The 20,041-nt window shown below is 35.7% G+C and overlaps 1 protein-coding gene and 1 long non-coding RNA gene across 4 annotated transcripts in view; one reads left to right on the top strand and one right to left on the bottom strand.

Moving 5' to 3' along the window:
* LOC111773923 (uncharacterized) overlaps positions 1–9,553 on the bottom strand; it is a 40,060-nt gene extending 30,507 nt beyond the window's left edge. The window contains exon 1 of the long non-coding RNA XR_002808643.2: positions 8,934–9,553. This is a non-coding gene — a long non-coding RNA (uncharacterized lncRNA). The remainder of the gene's footprint in view (positions 1–8,933) is intronic.
* The window catches only part of LRP6 (LDL receptor related protein 6), a 172,197-nt gene that overhangs the window by 137,535 nt on the left and 14,621 nt on the right, over positions 1–20,041 (top strand). For all 3 annotated transcript variants that reach the window (XM_001501298.5, XM_070269915.1, XM_070269914.1), the window contains 7 exons: positions 3,204–3,406; positions 5,164–5,375; positions 6,324–6,514; positions 11,792–12,001; positions 14,365–14,490; positions 18,892–19,128; positions 19,805–19,915. In XM_001501298.5, the coding sequence (XP_001501348.1) occupies positions 3,204–3,406; positions 5,164–5,375; positions 6,324–6,514; positions 11,792–12,001; positions 14,365–14,490; positions 18,892–19,128; positions 19,805–19,915 (1,290 nt within the window). The remainder of the gene's footprint in view (positions 1–3,203; positions 3,407–5,163; positions 5,376–6,323; positions 6,515–11,791; positions 12,002–14,364; positions 14,491–18,891; positions 19,129–19,804; positions 19,916–20,041) is intronic.

The following is a 20,041-nucleotide window of genomic DNA, read 5'->3' as shown; positions in this document are numbered from 1 at the left end:
CTTCCGTTCAACAGCTTTGTGAACTTGGAAAAATTACTTAACCTTTATGAGCCTTTCTTTAACAATTACTTTCCCTTTCTGAGTTTGCTGACCTATAAAATGAAGTTGATAATTTTGGAGTTTAAATAACATCTAGTGTAATGTGTGACATGTTGGACGTCCTAAATCAATGTTTGTTTCTTTTCCTTCCTAATTCTCTAAAATAATTTCATTTTCTTACTTTCAGAATCATAGCTACAGGGCTCTCCTTAGTTATTGTCACCTGATGCTTGTTTATTCATTTGTGTATTCATTTATTCTGTTAGTGAATACTTATTGAACACTTACTACATACTGGGCATTGTTTGAGCCAGTGGGAAATGTAGTGGTGAATGAAATAGACATCAGTCCTTCCCCTCATGGAGTTTTCATTCTAGTGGAACAGATAACAAACCAAATAAGTAAATGATACCATGGGTTTGATGAAGATAAGTGTTAATGGAGAAATATTAAGAGCGAGAAATGGTAGGGAGGAGGATTGCAATGTTAAATAGAGTGAAGTCCTTACTGAAAAAGTGGCATTGTATCAAGAATTGAAGGAGGTGAGGAAATGAGCTATGTAGATAGCTGGGAGAAGACCTATCAAGCAAAAGGGGGCAGCAAATGCAAAGGCCCTAGGAGGGGAACATGTCTGGCATGTTAAAGGAATACCTAGGAGGCCTGTGTTGCTGGAACAGAGTGAACAAAGAGATTGTGGGAGAGGAAACAGGAAGCCAAATTGTGTAATCCCTTGTTTAGTACTGAAGTGGCTGGCCTCTATGGCACCTTTGTGCAGATTGGGAAAAGATGTAACTCTGGGCAGACGCAGTCGCACAGGTGCATGGCTTGGCTAATGAAGTATGGACTGGACTTCACTCCCTACTCAACGCCTTTGATACAGTACACAAATGGCATAGTCAGACATGGTGGGCCTGGCCTTGTAGTTTATGCCATTCGTCCACAAGAGCAACACTTTCCTTTAAGCTACAGGTGAACACTTGCACCTTCAAAAGTGAGCTGGACACCTTCCTCCTACGTACACCTCACCCGCCAGCTTCTGCATGTGGCTGTCTTCATTGTGGGACTGCGAAACTCAGACACCCTGACAGTTTTTAAAGCACTGCTCTGTAGGAGATGAGGGAGTGGTGGTTAGAGGTTACATAAATTAGGATGGATTTAGGCTTATGGAATTGCATATTCTTCGTCAGTTTAAGTACTGAATGACTTGTAAACAAGTCAGAATATCAGCTTCCTCTTGGAAATATTGAGCCAATTAACTGTAATTGTTAATGTCATTTGTAGACTTTTTGAAATGAGCATTCATTTGGACCCATATTTGTTTTTTTCTTAATCCACCTTTCTAGAAACACTTAATTGTGGAATCTTATTGAAGGTTAAAACTTTACTCAAAAAAAGTAACCAGTAAAATATACTGGGAGCCAAATATATATTTGATTAACTGTTTCTCAAGGAAAGTTGGCGACTAAAACTCTGGAATCTTTCTTCTAAGTCTCATTGTATGTCCTGGTATGGTGCTTATTCTGTTGGAAACTTAGATATTAGAGGCACTTTTTTCTTTTTTCTTGATTTACAAGAGAGTAGTATACTGCCAAAAAGTAATTCTTTTGAAAAAAAGATGGGAGACTTGTTAGCTATTCTGTTGTGACATTTGTTCTTACTATTTAAGGCATGGGTTCTGCTAAAATTGCTGAAAGTTGTTAAATCAGTATGTGACAGACTCCATATAATAGAGAGTTCCAGTGGGATCATTGGAATACTTTCTAAATCTTCCAAGCTAAGTGTGGGCTTTTTGCCAGTGAAGAACTTAAATAAAGCAGAAATTTAGTGTTGTGAATATCAAGTTTTTTTGTGAGTACCAATGAATTTCGTTGGGATTTAAGCCAATCTACATTTGGGTGTAAATGTAAAGTAAAGCAGGGAACCACAAATAATGGAGCTGGAAAGAATGGGGTTTAGGGGAAATAAAGCAAGGAGCTCTGGCTTGGCCATTTATGTTTACATCCCTGAGAAGGACAAAATTCTACTGCATTTAAGTGATGACTGAGCACCAAGAGAATAGAGTATAATTGTGGAATTTTTATATATATTTTAATGAAGATTTTAAAAATGCTATTAGACTTTGAATTTCTTGGTAGCCCTCTCAAATGCTGTTCTTTTCTAGATGTTTTCCTGCATTAAAGATGATTATGTAATAATCAGAGGCCTAATCCCTAGGAAAGGGAAATGTCTCTGTTATATTTTCCCTTTTCATAAATTTAGGGCATCTGCTTAGCATCAGAGCAGAATATATTTTTAGTGAAAATATAAAGCCAAGGTTTATTATGACGATTAGAGATAATGAGTATAAAGCATTTTTTTATTAGTTTTGTGTGATTTTTACCAACTCCCTCTCCCTGCCACCATCACATATACACAATGCGAAATAAAGCCTGTCTGCAATCCATGAGAGTTTCTTTAATTCCTTTTAATACCTCGTTTATTACTGCTACTACTGGTAATAATAAATAATAGTTATTTTTACTTTACATTTATATAATACCTTACACTTTTTTAATTGAAGTATAATTGACATAATGCCTTACGATTTTTAAAGTATTTTCACATATGTTGTTAAATTCTTATAGCAACTCAGTGAGCAGGACGAGATAGCTATAACCTTATTTTAGAGTTGAGTAACTCTGACCCACAGAAGCTCAGCGACTTAGTTAAGATTAAGTGACTAGATAGTGAAAGAGCTAAGACTAAAACCAGTTTTGAAATTTCTGCTTTGACCTATGGAGGCCCAGACTTCCTGCCACCCACAAGAATAGGCTATGGAGGAATAAGGTATTCACTTGGTAGACAAGGAGAATTTTGTATATCTCTATCAAATTCTTCATTGAAATCAAGTCTCCTATGATACCACTGTGGACAAGATGGAGGAAAATAGGCTTGGCAGCTATATCATTGGGTAATTCATAACTGGTTTGGTAACCAGAGTGCTGGTAAGTGTCACCTTGAAGAGAGTTTCTGAGGGCGTACCAAAGGGTTTTGTCCGCAACCTTACCTCTTCAACATCTGTGTCTGTTTTGTATGAGATATAGATAACAGGCTGATCACAATCTTTGAGGGATACCAGGACTTAGAGTAACTGTGTTTCAGATTTGCTCTTTTCTTTCTTTAAGCTCCAACTACTTTCCTGCTCTTCAGTCAAAAGAGTGCCATCAACCGCATGGTGATTGATGAACAGCAAAGCCCTGACATCATCCTTCCTATCCACAGCCTTCGGAATGTTCGGGCCATTGACTATGACCCACTGGACAAGCAGCTCTATTGGATTGACTCACGACAGAACATGATCCGGAAAGCACAAGAAGATGGCAGTCAGGTAATTTAGGGCTCAGTTCAAAATCTATTTCTTCTACCTAGTAATTGGACTAACCAACCATCCTATTTTACTTAAGTCTTGACTCTGCTTAAGTGTCTGTGTGTGTGTGTCTCTATGAAACTGAAATTCTGGACCTAGCAGCTTTTCTTCCCTCCTGATGGTCTTTGAGTAAACAGCTGTTCGATAAATGCTATTGGGATGAAAGTTGTATTAGGATAACATATGCTCATATGTTGGTAATGACTGTGACTGCCACCCGTATCGTTATGGTTCCATTTACATGAAGTGTCAGAGGCTTTGAAATCAAATAGACCTACTTCTGATCTCAGTTCCATCGCTCACTAGGATTCTTAAAAACTTTTTAGCTGACAGGAATGCAAAGCACATAGCCCATTACCTGTTACATAGTAGGGACTCAATAAATAATAGTTCTATTACTAGTTAACTATTATTTAAAAGGTTTAGAGGATAGAAAACATAACACAATCTCAGTAAAATTAAAAACATCTGGGATATGTTATCATTAATCCATTTTTTTTTTTTTTTGGTAAACATTATTTGATGACTCTGAGGTGGAAATGAAAATACTATCAACAAATCTTATCTGTGCTTACATACCAGTCATGGTTTACATACCACTATCCATACTACTTTGCTTTCTTTCTGTGGCGGAGCAGTGTTAGACTGGGATTACTATAAATAATATTACTTGTCATCTTTCTTATAGCAGTGATATTAAGTTGGATTTTGAATGTATTAAAATATAGGGAGATTAGATTACTAGTTTCTGATATGTCTTAACTCACAAAAAAGAGCAAGGACATAATGTACTTAGGGCTGCTGAGGGATCATCTAAGGGTATAGCTGTAGAGGTATGTTGCAAATGCGTCTTGTAGTATGTAGGCCGGGACTAATAGGCTGATAACTACTAGATAGAAATTATAGCTGTTATTATACAGCCATGGACATAGCAAATAAATGAGACAGCCTCTTTAAGAAATAGTTACCTCAGAGATGCTGAGTAAATGTAATTTATTCAGATAGAAGAGATAAACAAAGCGTCTCTTTTTGCTTGGCTTTGTAAAAAAAAAATTTTTTTTCTGGTGGATTTGGGGACTAGAGAAAGATATGATTGATCGATGTGGTTTGTAGCCCAGACTAATTGCTATTGTCTTTAGGGCAGAGTTTCCCAACTTCAGCACTGTTGACATTTTTGGGCTGGATAATTCTTTGTTGTAGCGGGCTGACCTGTACATTGTAGGATGTTTAACAGCAATCCTGGCCTCTGCCCACTAGATGCCAATTATACTCCGCTAGCTGTGACAATCAAAAATGCCTCCAAACATTGCCAGATGCCTCTGGTTGAGGCAAATGCAAATACAAGATCGCCTCTGTTTGAGAACCACTGCTGTAGGGGTATTTCTAGGATGTGGTTCTAGACACAGTTGTCTCCAGTTTACAGAAGACAGCTGCCACCTTCTTACTTTCGTCTCTAATCAATGCTCTGTCGGGTTCTTAGAGCAACTAATATGGTCTCAGCTCTCTCTGTCATAATAACCAAAAGGAACATTTGAAATGCATGTTAACAGAGAAGCACATTACCCGTTAAAAAATCTATCATTAAGAAATGTTCCTTGAGACTTTTCTACTCAGGTGTGTGACCACATCAGGGTTAGCATTGTGAGTGATTGCTTCAGGGCTCTCGGGCTTGGAGGCTGATTTTCTGTGTGTGTGTGTGTGTCTTTTTCTTTCCCCAGGGCTTTACTGTGGTTGTGAGCTCGGTTCCAAATCAGAACCTAGAAATACAACCCTATGACCTCAGCATTGATATTTATAGCCGCTACATCTATTGGACTTGTGAAGCCACCAATGTCATTAATGTAACAAGATTAGATGGGAGATCCATTGGAGTGGTGCTGAAAGGCGAGCAAGACAGACCTCGAGCCATTGTGGTAAACCCGGAGAAAGGGTATGTTACTAAAATGCCATTCAGACGTCTTGGCGTCTGAGACTCTCATCAGCCTTCCTTTTCAGCCCATTTGTTATTTGCCTTTAAGTGTCCTGTGCTCCAGTGGAAAAACTTGATATTCTCCATCTACCTGCCCCTGCGTTTTCTTAGATCATTGCATTCCCCGATTTTGCTGCCTAAAATTTCCTTCTTTAGTCCCTATTGCTTTAGTTCTCATTTCTACCCATACCTCCAGGACCATTTGAACTGCAACATCCTCTATGAAGTTTTCCTTAATCTACCCAACCCCCAAGCAGGTGTGATTTTTTACCCTCTCCCAAATACCCAGCACTCCATATCTGTGCCTCTCTAGTCATACTTAGTCTCTTCCAATTTACCTTATAGTGAATTGTTTTTAATCTTATATTTCCTACCAGAGTTTAGGTTCCTTTATGATAAGAGCTAATATGTCTTTTTTCATTTAGTACAGAGCTTTTCATGTAATAAATAGTACTTATTTGCATCTGAAAGGATGATAAGGAATTCATGGAAAACAGCTTACTTCAGAAGAGTTACAGGAAAGAGATGAACTCAGAGTTAAATATAAGAAATGATTCATGTATGCCATTTTTAGTTTTGAAATGGACTACTTAGAGAAGGGATTTAAAATTTTATGTCTAGGTCTCTCTGGTTACTGCTTTTTAATTTAATTTAATTTTATTGTATTATTCTAAAAGCATAGGTGTGCCTGTGTCTAACTCTTCATTTTTATTAATCCATGAAAGTTAGCTTTCTAAGAATTTCTGTGTATGTTTTATTACTATCAGGTAATGAAAGTATCCCATGGTCTTCTAAAAAATGTATTCTAAAATTAAAAATAAGATTTTAAAATATGCTACCTCCTTTTGTCTTAACAAGAATATTCTCATCGTATTTTGGTAAACTTACTGTTTCTTCCTTTCTCTTCAGCTATATGTATTTTACCAATCTTCAGGAAAGGTCTCCAAAAATTGAACGGGCTGCTTTGGATGGAACAGAACGGGAAGTCCTCTTTTTCAGTGGCTTAAGTAAACCAATTGCTTTAGCCCTTGATAGCAGATTGGGCAAGCTCTTTTGGGCTGATTCAGATCTCCGGCGAATTGAAAGCAGTGACCTCTCAGGTACCTGAGAAATGCGTTTCCTTATTTTTATTTGAGTTATTGAGATATTCATCATTAGCATTTGTATTTTTCTTCCATTATATTATTTTTGTACACATTTCTTTAGTTTTCTTCACTAAAAGTAGTCAGCATCAAATTGGTTGGGAAGCATTCTTTCTTCAACCATCAGCATAGTTACTCCCTTTGTTATCTAATAATGGACCAATTTTCTTTATCTGGGCTCTGTAAATAATATATTTCTAATGTATCTCTTCTCCTTTCCTAATTTTTCTGCTCTAGTTTATGTTTTCATCATCTCTGACCTGAATTCTAGCCTATGATTAGTCTCCTCCCTGCTGACTTTCCCCCCTGAAAGTTTAAATTATTTTCTGAAGCATGATTTCTAATCATGTCAGTATTGTACTAAAACAATCTTAAGAGTAGTCTCATAACCTGAAGCCTAGTTGTACACTTAAGTTGGCATTTGGCTTTCACAAACTCATTATCAAACTCAAATGATCTTAACATTTCTGGTGTTTTAGCCAAATTAAGTCATTTGTTGGTCTTCATATGTACTTTATTTTCTCATTTCTCTGTAGACCTCTGTCTACAAATCATAGTTACTTCCCCTCCCCTCAGTTTCTGATGCCAAAATGTGTAGCCTCACTAGTGATCAGGCAAATGAAATTAAAATAATACACTGTTTATGTCTATCAGAGGGGCACCTCTTTTTGAGAGGACCATCCTTTCCCCACTTGTTTTCTAATAGCACCTTGGTTATAAATCAAGTGACTGTATTAGTTTGTTTCTGGACTCTAATGTTCCCTTGGTCACTTTGTCTTCTGTGATATTATATTGTCTTAATTATTATAACTTTATAACAGATTTATCTGGCAATGTACACTGTTAATATTTTTTCAAGATTACTTTGACTACTCTTGACCCTTTGTATTTCCATATACAGTTTACAGTCAGCCTCTGAGTTTCCACCAAAAAGGAAAAACCTATTGGAATTTTGACTGGGTGTCTTTGAATTATAGATCAATTTAGGGAGAATTATCATCTTTATAATATTAGTCTTCCAAACCGTGAACATGGTATATCCCTCTCTCTATCTAGAACTTTAATTTCTCTCAATGTTTTATAGTTTTCTGTAAAGAGGTCATGCCCGTCTTTTATTAGTTATTCCTTGGTATTTGATGCTTTTGAGTCCTAGTAGTAAAGAGTATTCTAAATTTTTAATATTACATTTTCTGATTGTGACTGTAATGTAGAATGATACAGTTTCCTTTTTTCCTCCCTTCTGGTATATTGAGCTTGTTCCCAGGGACCTTGCTAAATTTCACTTATCTGTAGTTTCTTTAGGACTTTCTACATTGCAGAATCATTTGTCTACAAATGGTGAGAGTTGTATTTCTTCTTTTCCTGTCCTTTTTCCTGGTTGCCTCATTACACTGGCTGGGACCCCCAATACAATGTTGAATACAATAATAGAATGCTTGGATTTGTTTTAGTTTTTCTTGATTTTATGGAAAGCATTCAGTATTTAATGATTAGGTATTATGTTTGCTGAAGTTTTTCTGTAGGTAACTTTTATCAGATTAAGGAAGTTCCTTTCTGTTGCTAGTTTCCTAGAATAAATCAAACTTGGCAAGATACAATATCCTTTTTATATATTGCTGGATTTGATTTCCTATTGGTTAAGATGTTTGCATCTGTATTCATGAAAGAGATTGCCCTATAATTTTCCTTTCTTATAATGTACTTGTTGGGGTTTTGCCATCAAGGTTATATTGACCTCATAAAGTAGATCAGGTCCTCATCATGTCTGGGGTCCTGTGGTGACACTGTTGACATCTCTTTTTCCCTGGCTGTCTACTTGAGGCCATCCTTCCACTACCACCAACTAATCTTTTTCAATCACTCCTTTTATTACTGTTTTAAATTTAATTTTAGTTTTCATCAAAGTAATACATGTAAACATTTATGAAAATCAAATGGTTCTACTTGGCTTATGAAAAATAAGTCTACTGCTCTTCTTCTTCCTACTCTCATTTCCCACTCTCAGAGGCATCCACTTTCAGTTATTTTAAAATAACTTGCTTTAAACTGTTATTTCTTGACCTTTCAATTTTAGACATCTCAAGTTGACTTCCTTTGGTGGAAGATAAAGATTTTGCTGTCTTAAACCATATATCCCCAAAATACCCATATGAAGTCTCCTCCCATCCTCCCAGCATAGTGATACCATAATTTTTAAGTTCGTTCTTAATTATTTGTTATTTATGGCTATGTAGGTATTACCATCAGCTACATTTCCTTCTATGGATTTTTTTCTCCCTGAAGTTAATCTTGTCTAATGTAAATATTACAAATATTATTTCAATACATAGAGATGCATCAAGCTAGCCATCTTCTTTGTTTTTAATTGAAATCATACCTCCTGAATTTCTTGGTCATCTTGCTCCAGTCTGGATTTGCTTGCTTTCTAGGCCAACTTCCTTTCAACGTTATCATCCTGGGAATGCACCTGCCAGTCTCCTTGGTGCCGAACCTCCTGTTTTTCGGATTCCATTACTCTGGTTAATTCCTTTTTCTTGATAGAACACATCCTCTATTAGCTTCTTGAAAAGGGTCTCATAGAAGGTTAAAATTCTTGATCTTATATGTCTGAATGTTTCTTTTCCTTACACTTGGGTGATAATTTGGATGTGTATGGAATTCATGTTTCATAACTATTTTCTCTCGGCATTTTGAAGACAGAACTCCATTATCTTCAAGCATCTCGCCTCATTGGGATGTTTGATGTCATTGTGATTCCTGGCTTTTTATGTGTGATCCTTTATTTTCCCCTCCAGAAGCTTTTAACATCTTCTCTTTTTCCCCAGTGTTCTAGAATGTGATGATGATATGCCTTTGTGTGATCCCCTCCCCCTTACCTCTTTGTTTCTTTCATTGAACTGAAATTTATTAGGTGAGTCTTTTCTATCTGGAAACTTACACCTTGAGTTCTGGAAAGCTTTTCTATGTTATTTCTTTGATGATTTATTTTCTATATTCTCATTCTGTGACTTTTATTCAGATGTTGGACCTTCTTAATTATAACTGTATTTTTCTCTCCTATTATCAATCTCTTTGTCTTTTTGTTCTGCTTTCTGGGAGAATTTTTCAAATTTATCTTCCAACCTTCTTGTTTTGTTTTTTTTTAATTTTCAAGTATCATGTTTTTAATTTCCAAAGGCTCTTTTGTGTTCTCTGAATGCCTTACCCCCAACCTGTTCTTTAGTTTTTTTCTTCTGCTTTTTATTGTCTTCTTCTCCAAGTTCCCTTGTTATGTTTGTCTTTGGCTTTGAATTTAAAAGTAGAAATTTTCTTTAAGTATCTGGTGATCCTTAGTTGTGTGTTTATATTTAATAGGCACTAAAAATGCTGATTTTCACATTGCTGCTGCTTGTGAAGTGGTAAGATTCTTAGGTACACTTGGCTGTTTTCTAATGGAACTCCTAAGTGACACTATCTGAAGTTCTTTTCTCTGTATACCTGTTTTCTCAGGTTTTTTGTTTGATTATTGTTGGTGGTGGTGGTTTGTTTTTCCTAAGGGAAGTCTTCCAGTCTTCTGTAGTAAGATAAAAGCTGGCTACCAGTATTTTTGGAGTCTACTGGGAGAAGGCTGTTGGGGAGAGTCTCAGCAATCAGAAAGTAGAATTTTAAGTAATTGCGCTGTACAATCCTGGGTATGGTGCTACCTCTTTGTCTTTGCCGGGTACGTTAAAGTCTGATTCAACCTCTTTAGAAAGTGTATCTTCAACTGTCTGCTAGAGGAAAGGAGGAGATCCAGGAGCTGCATGACTTCTTGTACTTATGTTCAGTCAGTACTCTTCTTTCAGCCCCACCCACATAACTCCTCCCTTTGCTCCATCCCAAAATACCTGGTGCTTCCAGTTCCTGAGCTAATTGGTTTTGTTGTTGGCTTCATTGACTGCAGGGATTTAGCTTTCTCTGGGCTACTGTGTTATCTCTGGTCTTTCTGTTCTCCAACTTCTAAATTTTATATCGCTTTTCTGCTCTTAGGTCTTCTTTGTCCTTATTGGTTTATACCTTAATTTTTATTATTTATTTATTTTTGCTGAGGAAGATTAGCCCTGAGCTAACATCTGTGCCGATCTTCCTCTATTTTGTATGTGAGTTGCCAACACAGCCTGGCTGACGAGTGGTGGTTGCTCTGCACCCAGGATCTGAACCTGCAAGCCTGGGCCACCAAACCAGTGCGTGCCGAACTTAGCCACTATACTATGAGGGCGGCCCCTATACCTGAAGTTTTTACTGCCATTTTAGTAGATTTTTAGGAGAGAGCGTAAGTAAACTCATTTGAACTCACCGTGGATCTGAATGTTGACTTAGGCAATGCCTTCTTATCTGAAATATGTCCCCACTTTTTTCTGTTTATTAAAACTTAGCTTTATGCCTGCCTCTTGGAACTTCCCTGATATTTCCAGAGTATAAGCTAATATCTTTCTTTGATTGAACTCATCACTTAGGAACCATAAAAATGTTCCATGGATATTTGAAGGACTATTATGAGGAAGAGGGAAGGAATAAATATATTTTTTCTTTTTGGGTAAAGGAGAAGCTATAGGGTTGGAGAGTGGGGCACAGATTTCAGCCCGATTCTGAAAGAACTTTCTCACATTTCAACAATAGAATAGGTTGCCCCTTCAGAGTCTGGATGGTTCTATGTCTGGGATGTTGTGGAAGGAATTCTTTGAGGTGAGGCTTGAACCAGGTAACCTCTGAGTCAGTCATTTTTTCTGTGTTCTGAATGGCCAGGGAGGGTTAGGGTGGAGTTGTCCTTCACAGGTGCCTTAGGTGTACTTAGCGAGTTGGGGAGGCCAAGAATATAGAGCCCTGGGCTCACCACCACTGCTTCATCTAGAGGAGTACCATTTTTATATGTTTTATATGTTAGAGCTTTTCATAAAATTTAATTTGAAAAGCAGACTCTGTTTTAAAAAAACACGTTTGAAAACTTCTCTGAATTCTTTTCTGTCTTTCTGTGAACTAGAGTTTTTACTATGTATTGGGCATTCATTTGCTTTTGATTGCACTTGAATGTCTAGTCTATTATCTATTTTCTGGTGTGTATGTATCTTTTCTTCTCAGAATGATTTTTTAAGTTTTAAAGTGGAGAGCTTACCATATTTTCTTTTGCAGTAAATCTAACCGGTATTCAGTAGATAGTTGTTGAATGTATGACTTGACCCACATGAGTCATTTCTGTTTAATGTTCTCCTTTCCAAGGTGCCAACCGGATAGTGTTAGAAGACTCTAATATCTTGCAGCCTGTGGGACTGACTGTGTTTGAAAACTGGCTATATTGGATTGATAAGCAGCAGCAAATGATTGAAAAAATTGACATGACAGGTCGAGAGGGTAGAACAAAAGTCCAGGCTCGAATTGCCCAGCTTAGTGACATTCATGCAGTGAAGGAGCTGAACCTTCAAGAATATAGTAAGTGCTGATGGTGTGCTGCTCATTGCAGGATTCATGTTTGTTCTCAGAAATTAGGATAAAATTAAAGTGTTCTTTTCTGTCTTCTTACCTCTTAGTTTGAAGATTTTCATGCACTTTTAGTATTTCGATTTTCTTTTCAACTGTTCATGTGTTTAAAGTCTTATATCAAACTCAGCTGGGAGCTTTTTCAAATCAGATCTCTTTCCCCATAAAACAGGAGTGGTGGAAACGAATGGTCTTGTTCATTTTCAAAAATTTTTCCCAGGAATGACAAAGACTCTGCTTGTCATACCTTCCCTCCCTCTCCTTCAGCCCCTTTAAGAATACTGGTGTAAAGCATATATTTCTTTTGCTCTTTGTATACCTTTATAGTTTGAACAAAAGCAAAAATTATATTTATATAGTGGTAAATATAGTTAGTATGGAATAAGCTTATTCTTAAGCAAAAGCGAAACAGACTAAATTTAGTGTGTAAACTTAGAGAAGACTGTGCTTAATAAGTGCTTGTTTTTTACACTCTTGGATAAATTTTTCAATTCTCAGCTTAGAAAAGTAGCCATAATCATTTTTTTAATCTTATTGAACACTTCTGAAAATGGCTAATCATCTTTCCCTAGTTTCTTGTTAATATGTGTCTGTAATCAGAAGTGCCCTCATAGCAGTCACTACTGTAGGACTTACATGATTGTACAGGAATGCTCATGTTAAATGGAGGACTGAAGAGAGAACTATTGGAACTCCTTAACTTCTCAGTACAGTGCTTTCAAATCAAGTTGGAGTGTGAAAGAATTGAGTAATGAGAGCACCATTGCTTGTTCCAGTACTCATTATGTTGTCACTGTTCATGAACTTAGAAGTTAAGTTAGAGAGGTATTTGAGAATTAGAAAGTTAGAATTGGGGCCGGCCCCGTGGCATAGCTGGTAAGGTCGCACGCTCCCTGCTTCGGCGGCCTGGGGTTCGCTGGCCTGGATCCCAGGTGTGGACCTACGCACCACTTATAAAGGCATGCTGTGGCAGGCGTCCCACATATAAAGTAGAGGAAGATGAGCACAGATGTTAGTTCAGGGCTAATCTTCCTCAAAAAAAGGAGGGGGAAATAAAGTTAGAATTGTTGTTGTTCTATGTTATGACATGTAACTCATGCTGAACATTTAATAGAAATAAGGTAGTAATGACTCAATACCTAAGTTATTTATTCAGTTGCTGTATGAATATTTTATTACAGAAAATCTCCACGGACATTTTCAGAATTTCACCGGGGATACCTTTATTGTAATTCAACATTTAAATATGGCTTTATATTTGGAACAATATTTTTTTAAATTTCTAATAACATTAAAGAGAATGAGGTTTTCGATTATCAAAAGTGTCATGGAATTAAAAGATTGAGAAATACTACTATATAGGTTGTATATTCTGATGTAATGACTGATGTCTGTTTGGGACAGCTATGTAGTATGACACACCTGCTGACTCTGCTGACTCCCTCAATTTCATTAACACGCTAAAGCAGTTCTGATGTGTTTTTGAGACGAGAGTCAGAGAGTAAATGGATGGCTACATTAGATGTTGGTGTTCAGTGATGACAAATGTCAAGTTGCTTTTTTAACACAAGCTAAGTAGAAAATTCCAAGCAATGATTTCATTAAATACATCTTGTGAGACAGACTTTGAAAAGTTGTGTGACAGTGTATTTGTTTAATTTAACCCCAGTGTGAGGAAATTAAACATTTGTAACATTGCAAGTTATATTTTGCAAATGACTGAGCAAATAATTTTGATTGTTTCTGAGTAATTGAGTTCCATGTGAACTTAAGTTTTTTTCCTTCTATTACTCTTTAATTTTCAGTGGATTCCTCATTCAAATGTACTTTTTGAGTAAAATCGTCTCATCTTTAAGAAAGGTAGAATTTCTGAGTTAAAATCTTTAGAAGAGTTTTTGTATTTTAAGTAGAAAAATATCCAGGTCTCAGCATTCTACCAAGCAAGTTTTTTTGTTTCAATAATCATCTTTTCTTATTCGCAAAAATTAGCATGAGCTCTACCATTAACCTTGCTTAAAATACTTGAAAAATATTTTATATGTAAATATGTAAAGACAGTGGTTAGATACAGGTGTTTTGTGTTTTTAAGTTGTCCCCATTTTCTTATAGATTGTATAGAGATGGAGTGAGGAATTATTTTGTATACAAAAACAATCCAAAGTGATTTTACATTTGGTTTTCTTCGTAATTTTACATTTGGTTTTCTTGGTAATTGATTTTGACTAGGCTGTCCTTCCTTCCTTCCATCCCTTCTTCCTTCCTCCTTCCCTCCCATCTCCCTCCCTCCCTTTCTTTTCTTTTTGTTTTTTTGGCAGGACAGCACCCTTGTGCTCAGGATAACGGTGGCTGTTCACATATTTGTCTTGTAAAAGGAGATGGTACGACAAGGTGCTCTTGCCCCATGCACTTGGTTCTGCTTCAAGATGAGCTATCATGTGGAGGTAAATATGTTATTATTTTCTTGTGCAGGTCTAAATGCCAATTAACATGTTCCATATTTTAGTCTAGCATTCTATGATTTGGCAGTGAAATTGCTCTTTTTCCTAATTTGATTCATCATTTATATTCTGTTCATCTGCACTATACTAGGCTTTTGGGTTATTCTAACAATGAATCCATCATGGCAAGTGATAGGTGTAACTTAATTCCGGAACTAAGGATAAAGTGCCCTTATTGGGGGAAACTCATCTGGTGAGGAGTATTTCCTAATGATAAAGTTGCTTTCTCCACCCCAGAGGGTAACAAGATGAATTAATTTTGCCTCCTATAATCTCTATCCACTGAATTCTAGATTCTGTCAGTTTATGTATCCTTCTTGGGAATATATCCAGTGAAAAGAATATTCTTTTGTTCATATCCTTCAGTAGTTCCCTATTGTTTTTCTTATTTATCTTGGGGAAAAAAATTGTTTATATCACTGGGTGGTAACAATGTTGTAGTGAAACTAGTTCAGTCACTCAATGAGAGCATAACAAATTGGTACATTCCTTTGTTAAGCATAGTATGGTAGCATCAAACACGATAATAATATTTATTCCCTTAGCTCGGAAATCCTCCTCTTGGGGATAATTCTAAGTCAATTCAACCGAAGGAAAAAGACTGTTCTCTACAGTGGGAGAAGTTTAAAAAACAGTCTTATTTCTAATGATAAGAAAACTATTAAGTAAAATAACTAAGTTTATACAGCTATTAAGCATCATGATCATAAGCTGATGTAAAAATGTAGCCAAAATTTGGCTCAAGTGGAAAAAAATTATTAAAATGGTGTTTCCTGCTGTGATGACAGGTACGTAAAAAGCGTATTTCTGTGGACAAAGATTGAAAGAGCATATACACTCAAAATATAAAAATTGTTGATAAGATGGTATTATAAGAATATTTTATTCTTCTAACTTTCCTTTATGTTTTTAAAAATAAATGACATGTATTGAGTAGCAGCTGTGAGGCACTGTGCTTGGACTGGAGGTGGTTTGAAGATCTTTGAGAAAGAGCATACAATTTAGTAAGCAAGATCAGATATGTACAGAGTAAAAGTTAAGCTCTGGGACCTGAAGTATCCCCTCAAAAATGGCAAGCACACAACAGTGTGGATGTACTTAATGCCACTGATCTGTACACTTTCAAATGGGTGAAGTGGTAAACTTTAAGTATATTTTACCACTAAAAAAATAGCAAGTATTTCCATATCAGGGTGCTGTATTGTTACTCTAAAAAGGCAAATCCTAGAAGAATTTACCCTTATGTAATGATAACGTAGATAAAACTGAAGCAAGGATATCACCTTCCATTTAGAAAATGTTTAAAAGACCTTTGATTTTTTTCTTCACTTTTACTGATTATTTTATAATGTATGCATTAAATGAATAGTGTGTTTTAACAAATGAATACGACTGTTACCAACACTCAAATCAAGATATACAGTGTTGTCATTAAAAAAAGTACCTTTCTGTCCATTAGTAGCCAGTTCTCCTCTTGCAGAAGTAACCACCATAGCCCCATAGTTTAGCTTTGCCTGTTCTTGTGCTTTATGTAAGGAATTGTGATGTATGTACTCTTTTTATGTCTAGATTCTATTGCTTAATATATTTTTGAGATTCAGCTGTATAGTGGAGTGTATCAGTAGTTATTTTCTTCTTATTGCTGAGTAGTGTTTCATTGTATAAATATGCCACAATTTATTATTTATCTCTTGAGGGACGTTTTAATTGTTTTCAATTTTTTTGTTATTAAGAATAAAACCGCAGTGAATATTTGTGTACAGGATTTTTTGTGTGATTGATTTTACAGTGGCGACAAATGAAATACAAAATCTAAATTCCTCTGCCTGACCTTCAAGATGTGTTTTCATTTGAGCCTGTCTTACTATCCATCTCATTTTGTATTTCTTCCCAGCTTGCTCACTGTATTTTTGTTTGGCTGTTTAGAATTTGATGCTGACTGTGGCATGTTCTGTTTCGTTTTTCCTTGCTGGGTTTCCTCGTGGTATTTCAGGGATGTATTTCTCTTCTTGCATGCCCATCCTAAATCTTACTCACTTTTCAAGGTGCAGCTAGTCTCCTCGTGATCTGTGAAACCTTTGCCAGCTGTTGTTGTTCTCTTTCTCGAAGTTGTAGCGCTTGTTACCACAGTTTGCATGACATGCACTTCAGACTAATGTAATCGTTTGTTTCATATTCATTAGTCGCTTCCTGTCCCCAACCGAATTAAAAGCTCTTTAAAGACATGGACCATATTTTATCTATTTTTATTCTGTCCGTGATCTACTGTAGTGCTGAATACGTAATATGCTCAAGTTCCCTCTGTAAATAATCCCTCAAATTCCCAGTATAAAATACTCACCTGTAATCTGCAATAGTCTCTGTTTTAAAGATAAAAGTTTTCTGATCCATAGTTAGATAATAAAGTTGTATTCTTTAGACAATTTACTAACAGAAACGTTTTTAAAGTAAGTCAGAGAGCCTGTGATGTCATGGTAAAGGCAGTGGGCTAAAAATAAAGAGACTGCCTTTCTAGTCTTATCTTTTTTAAATCAGCCCTTATTATGGGAAGCTCTGTGACTTTGGGCAGTCACTTAGCCTCTCTGAGCCTCAGTTTTCTCATTTACAAAACAAAGAAATTGGGATTAAATGGCAATTCTCAAACTGTTTGGTCTCAGCATATTTTTATATTTTAAAAAATTGTTGAGGATCCCAAAGAGCTTTTGTTTGCATAGGTTATATTTATCTATATTTACTGTAGTAAAATTTAAAATCAAGAACCTTAAAAAAATTTATTGAAAATAACAGTAATGAACCGTTACATGTTCTCAAATGAAATCTGTTAAGAAAATGAACTATATTTTTAAAGAAAAATAATTTTAGTGAGAAATGTGACATTATTTTTACATTTTTGCAAACCCTTAAGGTTGGGTTGGATTCTCATGTCTACTTTTGCATTCAATCTGTTGTAATATGTAGTTTTGGTTGAAATAGATGAAGAAATTTGACCTCATACAGATATGTAGTTGGAAAACAGAGCACTATAATAATAACCTTTTAATAACTATGGATATTCATCTTGAATTCTACACCAAATCTTGATAAGTCTTAGTTTTCTATAGGTTTAGTTGCAGTGTGGAATTTGAACCATTATCAGTTAACTTTTCACAGTCTCTTATATTAAAATCCTTTGATCTATTTTGTGCTCTGAATGGATATTTTATTCATGCACAGTTTTGTATCCTTACATCTTGGTCATTTGGAAATATTAGCATTCCATCAGAAATTCCCAGATCTTCAGATTTTGATGCATTTTGTTATGCAATATCAAAAAAATCACATTTTAATATCAACACCTCTCTCATCAGAATCTGTCAAGCTTATAGTATTAGACACAGGTTTCCCAAAATTAGAATTTCTGATTGAAAGCTCCCGTGTTATAATTTGCCATTGTTTTCCTTGAAGTAACAGACTCACTTGTTCTTTGGGTTTTTTTAAGCTTTCTTCCAAATACCCAAGTGTAAATGACTGTAGTTTATTTGGCAGTTGTTCTTTCAAATAAAAGTGGATTCCATTTTAGGATGAGTTTACAACTCAGAGCTTTTCCTTGAGAAACCGTCATACTTAGGTACGCAACATGAGCTTTGTGCATACTTCTCATTTTGTCAAACAGAATGTGGAAGAGACGTGTACTCAAAGAGTTGGTTTTAATATAATTAATATATTTACTAATTCATCAAGAACATTCTTAAATGAAACTAGTGCTTTCTTTTTTTATTTTTTACTGTGAGTGTGTGGCTATGTAGAATGCAGTGACTACTAGTACAATTTGATGCCGTTGCCTTGTGTCTGCTAAAATGCCAAGAGTTTTACCCACCATTCCTTTTGTAGCATTAGTGCAAATGTAGTGAGAAAGGCAAGTGACATCTTAGTATTATTATAAAATAGTTTTGACCTTGTAGATCCTCTGAAAGAGGTCTCAGGGACCCCCAGGGGTTTGAGGGACACTCTTTGAGAAACTCAGAGATAGAAAAGTTATGAATTCTAGGGTAACTTTAAAATATTTGGAGGTTGATGATTATAGTGATTATTCCTAGGTTATGTGTGAGATTCTAATGGGTTGCAAATACAGTAATCTTGCTTGAAAACTTCTGCTATTATAATGTTTTGCAAGTTAGTGAATCTAAATGAAGTAGTGTAAAAATTTTATTACTTCTCTGATTAGATGAGATAGTTTGCAAATTTTATCTACTATAAAGTGTTTTATATATGATAATTATTGAACTGCACTCAGGTGTAAATGTTTGTACCTCTGTGTGACTATTACTGTGTTTTTGTCACTCCCCTCCCCTTGTTCATTTGAAGAACCCCCAACGTGTTCTCCTCAGCAGTTTACTTGTTTCACGGGAGAAATTGACTGTATCCCTGTGGCTTGGAGGTGCGATGGGTTTACTGAATGTGAAGACCACAGTGATGAGCTCAACTGTCCTGTATGCTCAGAGTCCCAGTTCCAGTGTGCCAGTGGGCAGTGTATTGATGGTGCCCTCCGATGCAATGGAGATGCAAACTGTCAGGATAAATCAGATGAGAAGAACTGTGAAGGTATCCACATTCTTAGGGCCTGGATATGTAATCTTTTTTCCATTAAGTTGTTTGAAATTCAGAGTATTGCTTTGGCTCAGTGGTAGATTTGGAGTTTTTCAAATCCATTTGACTTTATTATGTCCAAACATAGTAGCATGTTCCAAATTGTTTTTTAATTCGCTTAATGTGCACTCACTTATACGTGAATAAGCTTTTCAAATTGAGAAATGAGGCCAAAAGATTAGAGCTTCAATATGTAAAAATAGTTCTTGCTACCAACGAACTCTGAATTAGTAGATTTATTTATTACAATGTAAAATAATTCCATATTTTCCTCTTCTTTCTGCTAACCTTTAGCACAGTAAAAAAGACAACAGCAACAAACCAAACAAACCAACAAATTCTCTAGAATTTTTTGGTGTCTAGAAATGTGTGTAGAATTATTTAATTCTTGACAAAATTATTAGTGAGGGATGAAATTTAACATAAAGAACAAAATAGGAAATTTCCTGCTAGATTCCTTTCTCTACTCTTTTCTCTCTACCAATGGAAATCTCCAGAGAATAATTTTGAAAGTTATATCTAAAGGTCTAATTTGTTTTTCATTTGCACCCAGACAGCACCTTTTGACTCTTGTCAGAGTTTGGCTTTACATGATAGTGAAAATAAGAAAACTATTTGCATTTTTTCCCAGTGCTTTGTTTAATTGATCAGTTCCGCTGTGCTAATGGTCAGTGCATTGGAAAACACAAGAAATGTGATCATAATGTGGATTGCAGTGACAAGTCAGATGAACTGGATTGTTGTAAGTAGGACTAAAACTTGTATATTACTCTTAAGGGAGAATTTTAAAAATACTTTTTCCTTTATGTGTGAGGTTCACTTATAATCAATATTTGCTTATTAAGAAACAAGTATTAATGTTAAACTA

This window comes from Equus caballus, chromosome 6 (assembly GCF_041296265.1).
Source record: "Equus caballus isolate H_3958 breed thoroughbred chromosome 6, TB-T2T, whole genome shotgun sequence".
Taxonomy (NCBI): Eukaryota; Metazoa; Chordata; class Mammalia; order Perissodactyla; family Equidae; genus Equus; species Equus caballus.
This window is presented reverse-complemented; position numbering and strand designations above follow the sequence as displayed.